The 9,357-nt window shown below is 38.3% G+C and overlaps 1 protein-coding gene across 1 annotated transcript; it reads left to right on the forward strand.

The window, feature by feature from the left end:
• Nucleotides 1-7,695: 7,695 nt before the first annotated feature.
• LOC148275697 (neural retina-specific leucine zipper protein-like) lies at nucleotides 7,696-8,763 on the forward strand. Its single transcript, XM_088235332.1, has one exon. It carries the CDS (start codon nucleotides 7,763-7,765, stop codon nucleotides 8,663-8,665), a length of 903 nt encoding a protein of 300 aa, XP_088091458.1. The 5' UTR covers nucleotides 7,696-7,762; the 3' UTR covers nucleotides 8,666-8,763.
• The last annotated feature ends 594 nt before the right edge of the window (nucleotides 8,764-9,357 follow it).

Raw genomic sequence — 9,357 nt, forward strand, 5'->3', positions numbered from 1 at the left:
CGCTTCAGATGCCGGTTCAGTGACAAATAACTATTTCACTGTACAACCACCTTTAAAATCAATATTTTATAATTTTTATACTGTAATAATTTTTATATTCTTCTTTTACCAGGTAGTTAATTCAACAATGTTTGAGTGTGTCCAAATGCTTGCAGACCGGCTGGATTTCCTCCCTAGGGAGTTATTCAAATTGAAATTTATTTCAACAAAGAGGGAAAACATTTTTGAGAAGGAATTATGGAAGTCTAGGCATTTACAGGGATTATGACCTGTCATTGGCTGGTTTAAGTGGCCACTTTACACACTGTGTAACATTAACCATTCTGACCATATTTTAACATCCACATTTCCTCAACTCTTCCATCTGTTGACTTTTGTGAAGTAAAAGAGCTAAAACCTTTATCACGTGGGTGAGATTAATCCGGCTAAACCAAAACACCTACTAGGCAACGCCTGAAAATTTTTTATACTTCTTCTTTTACCAGGTAGTTAATTCAACAATGTTTGAGTATGCCCAAATGCTTGCAGACTGGCTGGATTTCCTCCCTAGGGAGTTATTCATATTAAAATTTATTTCAACAGTGAGGGAAAACATTTTTGAGAAGGGAATATGGAAGTGTCGGCAACTACCTGGTAAAAGAAGAATTACAAAAATTGGAAAATTGTTTTCAGGCGTTGTCTAGTAGGTGATTTGGTTCAGCCAGATAAATCTCAATATTTTATGCTCACCCTGTTAAGGATTGAACCCGGAACCTCCAGTAAGAAAGGCCAACGCGCCAACCTTTACACTACGCGGCGGATTTGTCTAGGTACTCAATTTTATTTTTCAGCACTTTTACCTGAGAATAGTTATCGAGTTGAAAACACTCGTCTAGGGTTCTGGTTCCATTTCACACACAAAACTGTATCGATCAAACTCCCGGACTCGGACCCAGAAGAAAAAAAATACAGTATAATATTTACAGTTCTTTTAATATTTTATTTTAATTAAAAATAAATATTTGCATATGTCAATGAAAGTTTAAATTTCTTGTCGATTTATTTAAAAAAAAATACTCTTAATCATCGGTTATTGTGAGCAAAATGTTTCAAAAACCTATTTCGTTGATAATAATTTAAATATATTATAGCAACGTTTAAGGTGTAGGCACTAACTATACTATATATTATTTAATATTAGAATTCTAGTAATTTCCTGTGAGGAAGTTCAGTGCTACAGGACTTTTTTTTTTAGAAAAGAAAATTTTGCTTAAATAATTATTTCAATTTTTGGGGCCATTTTCAACACGTTCTAAAAAACTAACTAATAAAAAATGGGAATTAAGTTAAGGGTAGAGTGGGGTTCGAAGCTCGGACCTCTGATCCGTGAGTCAGCAACACTAGCTACGGGACCACAATACGATTCTAATTTAAGCATTATTGGATATAAAAAACGTTTTCTTTTGTGCGTTAAAAATTAAAGTATTTAATTGTATGGCGAAGTTTCTCGAAAATGTATAAAAAAAAGGAATAAAAATGAACTACTTTAAACGACGTCACTAGTACTCCAAAATCAACCATTGATATAGTGTTGTGATAGATTACCGGTTACCGGGAAGCCAACTCACTAATCAGGACAACTCACCGAAGAAAACTTATGACGTCACAGGCGGAGCAATTGCAAAATCACAAAACTTTAAAAAAGTCATAGCATTGATAATAGGATACATTTTTTTTTTTTGGAAAAGAAGTCTTTGGGTTCTTATGATTTACCCAAATATTTAAATTTTGATGGCCATTTTCAACGAGTTGTAAATAACTCACTATTAGAAAATGGGAATCAAGTTGGGGTGAGTGGGATTCGAACCACGAGTGGGGTGCGATCTTTGATCCATGAGTCCATGACACTAGCCACGGGACCACAACCCGATTTTAAAATATTAGAAAAAAAATTACATTGTATTATATTATTAAATAATTAATAAAAATACATAAATAAAACACAGAACTTCCTCATTCGGTATAAATGATTATGAATTATATAAATAGTCAATGAAGATACGATATACCTAACGTAGCGATGCGAATCCACTGTCAATATAATATTATATAATCATTCGATCACCAAATTATTCAATTATTTTGTTCCGTGAAATCACCACTACAGTTAAATAAACAAATTGCTGTAAATCATTACTGTAATTGGGTATATTCCAAAATCTTTCGCGGTTGTATAAAACACTTGCGTATATAAAACACTATCTCGCGTATTTTGTATGTAAATGTTGTGGTGCAAAAAAAAAAACGAAATTGAAAAAAAACATTGATTTCCTATTACTCATCATCCCATATCCGCACCTAATGGTGCATAGAGCACTGCATCGATACACTAAACGCGGCGTATCCTATTTATTTTTGTTACACGAAGGTAAGATAATCAAGTCTAGGACTATGAAATATTCTAGTGTAAAAATATTTTTTTATAATTTTAATTAATTTTTTGGATAAACATTTAAAAATAAATTTATCATATCAACCATGCCGGAAATCGATCCTGAGACCTCTTGCATGGTAGGCAAACGAGCTGACCTAACTACGAGGCGGACTTGTTGAATATAACACTATGTCATATTAATTATTATAAGTAAATACATTAGATGAGTAGTTATTTACCGCCGAGATTTTGTTCTGTGTGAAATAGAACTAGACGACAAAACCCTCGATGAGAGAAAAAATTAAATATTACTTGATTCATGTGGTAACTTATACCTATATAAATAATTATAAATTTCTTCGTCAATCTGTTAAGCGCGATGCCTATATTCAACATTTGTGCGCGAAGGAACCAAGTATTTAAAAATGATGGAAGGTACTCGTATTAAAAGCAAGCTTAGAAATCTCCATTGAAGGAGTTACTGAGATATTTGCGAAAAACTTTGAAAAAGGAATTGTGAAATTTCCCATTATGCTTCACCAACTCAATGGAGAATGCTAAGTTTGCGGTGTCAAGTAGTATAATTGAAATCTGTTTTTCCAAGATTTAGAGACAGTTTTAAATTACGCTATTATTAAGGTGTGTAGGTTTTTATATATACTTTATTTTGGTATCAATAACTAATTTTCCGTTTTTGGTGGAGATTTCTAAGTTTGCTTCTAATACCTTTATGTATTAATTTGTTTCTTCTTTTTAAGGTGATACCGTGTGTGTTGGATTTGTTCTGACGTTTTGGCTACCATTTCAGGAGCCATCTTTAGGGTAAACTTGTGTTTTCTAGAAAAAAGTATGTGTTTAAGTACTAGTAATTTGTACCGTGTCGCAGTCGGCAGTAGGCACATTTCTATTCATTTTTAAAGTATGTAGTGCTGGGAACCATGTTGAGTTTAATTTCAGTCCGTCGTCTTTGTTTATGTTATTTGGGTGACTGTTTATTTCCATTGCCTCTTTTATTATTCGTGCCTTTTGTTATCATTGCCTATTTTATTATTCACCTAAAAAAGAAGAAACAAATTGATAACAGTTACCGTGAAAACCTTCGTACCTATTTACCCTTATGTATTGTATATATTGTTAGAACAATGTATGTTGCAAAGTACATATAATTAACATTAGGTAATGAAATGAACACAAATATGTAATGACGACTGCCAGTTCAGCTGTACCGAGAGCCGGGAGCAGTGGGAGAGTGGTTAAAGTTTATATGTTCCGCGGTAATGGTAAGCGTTGGTTGTTCAGCGCGTAGCTAATTGTACCACAATGTGATTTCACGCTAGACCTGACCACCTTATCCCCTCGCCCTCTCTCCTTCCCACCCTCGCCTACCGCTGTGAAAGGGTTCATGTTTAACCGCAAATAACAAGGGGTGATGCAAGGACGGTGCGTGCCATAAACACCTCAACATTATTTCTCACACTGAACACCGAGGAAGAAAAAAATACATAATTTGCTCGACGTTTCCGAAATTTGGTGCTGAAGGCGGGTTTCGCGCGTCACGTGGACTGTAAGATGCACGAACGTCTCAATTTGAAAATAATCATCAATAACCGAAATAATCCTCGCGACATATTTTTTTATTTCGGATATGCTGCACCAAAAGAACGAGGAGAGTCGCCAAAAGTCGGTCGTGACAGGGACGATTGACCAAATAAAAAAAACTAATGGAGTCCTCGAAGACCACGATGCTCACCATTAGTCAAGACGATCATTGCTGAAGAAAAAAATTAATTATTTCTCATTTTTTCTTAGAACACATTACACATTGACTAGAAATTGAAACGGATAACTAGGTTCACTGGAAAAGTAACATTGTGTCAACAGTTTCAAAACATTTTGTTTAAGTTTGAGAGATAAACAATATGTTTGCAATCTTTTCCTAGTCGGTCCCTCGTGACTGAGGATCGTGACCACCATGTGTACTCTCGAAACTGCAGTCTTCTACTTGTCTCGGCACCCCGCACTTCCGAGAGCTGTCACAAAGGAAGAGCCTGTTGCAGTTTCTATAGTTAGACCAGTGCATGGGAGACCTTCCTCGTCCTCTTTTTTCCATTATGCTGCCGACCATAACAAACTTTTCAATGCTCAGCTCAACTCTTCTTATCTCCTTGCGAGGTGACCAAAATATCGGAGAGCTTTTCTGAGACATATGGTCAAGAGTTTGTCTGTACCTAAGCTTCAGTTCCTGGAGAATGGAGGCGTTAGTGCGTCTGGCTGTCCAGGGTATTCTTAGCATGCACCTACAGCACCACATCTCAAAAGCATATATTATGTTGCGTTCTTTTGTCCTTATTGTCCATGTTTTCGCCCTATATAAATAAATTGAAAAAACTAAAGTTCTGACCAATCACATTTTCGTTGCTTTCGATATGCCTGTCCTTCCATATATTTTCAAACTTGGCATTGCACATTTTGCCATCCCAGCTCTTCTTTTGATTTCAGGCTTGCAACTGAAACTGATCGAAGGTATATACTTTGAATTCTGCGATGTTTTGCTGACCTCAAATTAATCGTAGATCTTTTTGCTGATCCGTAAAATAAAAATAGTGTTTTATACACTCACAACACTAGATTAAAATTAAGGTCCTTTGGTCCTTCCCCGAATTAAAACATCATTTGGAAAACACATTAAATTAGTGACAGCATTCGAGAATTATCGTTGCAGGTGAGTAATAAAAAGTATATCCTATTTTTTATTTTGAATTTACAAAAATAGTATCTACACTTGGTGGTTAACAAAAAATTATAATGTGTAACTCTTAATTAAATTTATTATACGCTGCTCTGTAGCACTGATGATGTTGACTATAGAGAATAAAGGTATGGAGAAAACTAGCGATAGGGTAACCTAGGGGCAAACGGACCGTCTTAAGGTTTTTTGGTATGCAAACGGAAATTTATTGCTAAAAATATATAAAATATATACTAAAAATTAAATAAGCTATTACAGCATCATAAAAAATGTTCATTTCACACATAAACTTAATGACTGCTACAAAATATTTATAAAAATAAAAAAGAGGCAAATGTCATTTTGGTCATCGTTTTCACATTGAACGCATCTGAAATTTGGGTCTTCTACATTGGCAATACACTCTTGATGATAGCAATTTCAACAGTCAGTGTACTGCACCCATTCCTCTTCATCAAAGTAGCACTTCCTACAGGATGCGTAAAATTTAGATTGAGATTGTGAACTGCGGCAGTTTTTCTACATCTCAGGTAGTGTGGTCCCTTAATTTTGGCATATTTTGATCAGTTAACACTCGCTTACGGAGAGTATTCCTTGGCACCACATATGTGGTTGCTACTGCTTTAAGAGGCATTTTGTGAAGTTTTAATTTTTTAGAGCCTTTATGGCTGCTTGTATCGCCTCATCATCCCAAAAGCAGCGATAAGACGTCTTTGGTCTATTTCGGACCATATCTTAACCAAAAACAAAAATAAATCATTTTAAAAATCCTTACAAAGTATGGGGTCCGTATGCCCCGTTTTGCGACTGTCCGTTTGCCCCGCGAGACAATGTTTATTCGTATAATTTGTAATATAAAAAAAATGGCGCTATTAATCACGTTTTTGGTGCCTGTCTGAACGTTAAAACGTTCCTACGAGTCGCAAATACAATAACCTCAAGATCATTCCACCAATTTTCTAACACTTCATGATGCTTGAATTTTCAAAATTATTGCTAAATCCAATTAGTACTACCGACTTCAGCACACGTAGCTCAATAAACACGCAAAAGCACACCTAATAAACCAGATTAACACTGATAAGGCTTTTAACTCATCAAAGAGCGATGACACAACAATGGCGGATTGACAGCCGTATTTCACTCTGCTGACCCAAACGTTAAGATGGGGTCTGTATGCCTCTGGGTTATATTGTTGAAACGGGAAGTATTTGTAGACCTGAATTTTTTTTTAATGGATTGGTTTCCAAGATTGACAACTGCTAAAACTTTATTAATTTAGGTATTATTAAACTATTTTATTTCAACCAAATGATTTTGTAAGTTTTAATTTACAAAGGCAAACATATTTAATTATTTTATTTATTTACATTTTTTGTTTACATTTAAGTACCATTTTAATAACATATAACACTATGTATTTATTGAAATAAAATAGAACCGACATTGGCATGGCCTGTGGTTGGGTATACTAAATATAGAATAACTATATTATGACATTTATGTTGTGAAAATGAAATAGAGACATATAAAATAAAAATGGAAAGTTTAAACTTAATTCCCCTTATGTAGACATGTATGATTTGTATTCAATGAACAATGCCTATATTACAGGCAATTGATATTTTTTTACTACATGGTTTAATTATCTAATAAAACAAACAGTTGCTACGTCACCTGCCGTCCCTGCGTTCAATAGCGTTTCATAAATTAGAAGCGGCGGAGATTTGACGGTTTAATTGTGAATAAATATGACGGGATGTTTGACTACGTAGCTACTAGCTACTAGCTACTCACTCTACTGGCGCTTGTTAATCTTTATGTACGTATATTGTAAAGTGGCCCTCCCCTACAGATATAATAATTAAAAGGTTTAGTCATTAAAACAACATCAATCTCGGCACTTCATACTTTGGTAGAGAGGTAATTTAAAATCTCGTATACCTACATCGATTAGGATTAGAGATTGCATTTCTACGCTGCGCCGTCGCGCGTCGGATGCTTTTGATCGCCGTATCTGGTGCAAACATACAATACGCTCGTATATTTTTTTAATTTACACTGACGCCGAAGCGCGACGCTCTTAATAAAACGCTCATAAAAAATATTTTTTTTTAAAAATCGCGAACAAGTTTGTCCAAACTCATATACCTACCTAATATGAAACATAGTAAATATTCTGAAATAAATATAAAACTGCTAGAAACAATTCAATAAGTATTTTTTACTAAATGAAACAAAAATAAAGTTGATATGACCGTATGCATTTTTAAATTTGAAATAATACGAACATAAAATTGTTCTCAAAATATAACATGCAGAAAATCACGTACTGGCGTCGACGTAACAATGAAATAAAAATCGTATTTTCTTCGAAGGCATCGGAAAAAAAAGTTTATAGGCGTTTCTCCAATGGGAGAGTACTAGGGCGGGGCTACGAGAGGGACCGCCCTTCCCTCCCCCGCGTCCCACCGCACCCGCCGTAGGCCGGCAGTCCCGGCGCCGAGGAGGGCCGCCGTCAGTAGTTGTCAGGCTGTCATTGCGGTCGCCTGCCGTAAACGGTTTCCGAACCTCGCGAGTTTCCGCATCGAGCGTCCGCCATGCAGACGGTGGTACCCGCGATACGTTGCGATTCTACCATCGACGATCGCAAACTAGACGACGAGCACTTAGCCGACGAATACGTTCAGGAGTTTGTGTTAGATCATCTCGAAGACAACGTCAAGAGGGAGCCGCAGCGTCACCACCAGATGTGGCATGAAAACGACCCCCGCATGGTCCGGCCGGGAGTGTGGGCCGATCCGCGCAGGCCCCCATCCTGCGAGCCCGCCACGTACGGCTCCCAGCAGCCGGTGCCCGTGGCTATACCGGGCCTGTTGCCGCTCGGGGCCATGCCGGGCTCGCCGCCCGAGAGCCCGCCGGGCAGCCGCAGCCCCGCGTGCCACCAGCCCGGCCTCATGGAGGACATGATGTGGCTGCCGCAGGCCCTGCGCCAGGAGCAGCAGCCGCTGGACCTGCGCCCCATGCACTGCGTGCCCGACGACTGGGACAGGCGCGAGTATCTGCCGCACGAGGGCCCCCCGCACATGATGCGCCCGCTGAGCGCCTGCTCCGCCGGCAGCGCCCTGTCCCCCCGCCACATGCACAACCTGTCCAGCGGGTATTCCACGTGCGGCAGCGACGACCTGCTGAACGACGACATGCTCATGTCGCTGTCGGTGCGCGAGCTCAACAAGCGGCTGCACGGCTGCCCGCGCGAGGAGGTGGTGCGCCTGAAGCAGAAGCGGCGCACGCTCAAGAACCGCGGCTACGCCCAGAACTGCCGCAGCAAGCGCCTGCAGCAGCGCCAGGACCTGGAGATCACGAACCGCTCGCTGCACGGGGACTTGCAGCGCCTGAAGATGGAGTTGGCGCGCGTGGCTCAGGAGCGGGACTTGCTGAAGCAGCGCTTGCTGGCAGGCCGCGCCCCGCAGGACCAGGGCGGCCCGGAATTCTACCTGTGACGGCAACTGCCGCCACCACAGAAAGCCTCGTGCACTTGGTCGCGGTATTGACTCTCCCGTAGCTCCGCTCCTCGGAGTGCGTTGCGTCGTGAAGTGAAGTGTTAAGGACGATGGCGCGAAGCCTTTACTATACATAAATACAATTATATTGTCACCTACGCGCATATCTTTTAATTAGATTTCTTAATACTGAAGTCGTCGCTTCGTTCGTTAGCTATCGGTTGAGTTTTGTTATGTTTGATATTAATTTTCTTTCAAAGTGTAGAAGTTTTTAAGGATAGGATAGGTTAACCATTGAGATTAGTTATTATTTCGACATAACGTGTGGACTACAAAGTTCTTCGAAATTTCGAAATACATCGATAACAGTCATAACTAGGTACCTTCATAACATGTACATTCCGCGAAGCTACTTCATTAAAATAATTAATAAGGTTGTGTTTAAAGATATAACTATGTTAAACTATGATAAAGACTTTATTTCTTTTACTTTATGAGACTAAGAAATAAAGTAAGAAACTATTCTTGTGTACATATTAATGATTAATAATGAACTATGGTGTTTAAATATATAATATGATATTTATGTAAGAGTAACACACATTTTTATTTATCATTTAATACGAAGCATGGAATGTGAATAAGTATTACATTTTTTATTTAAAATATTGTAACTACTACCTTTCTAAATT

The sequence above is a fragment of the Micrasema longulum genome, unplaced genomic scaffold, assembly GCF_059751315.1.
Source record: "Micrasema longulum isolate JH-2025_06_02 unplaced genomic scaffold, ASM5975131v1 h1tg001359l, whole genome shotgun sequence".
NCBI lineage: Eukaryota > Metazoa > Arthropoda > Insecta > Trichoptera > Brachycentridae > Micrasema > Micrasema longulum.

What these genes read in the sequence shown, in the direction of transcription:
- LOC148275697 (XM_088235332.1), top strand. Translation starts at nt 7,763, where the DNA reads ATGCAGACGGTGGTACCCGCGATACGTTGCGATTCTACCATCGACGAT.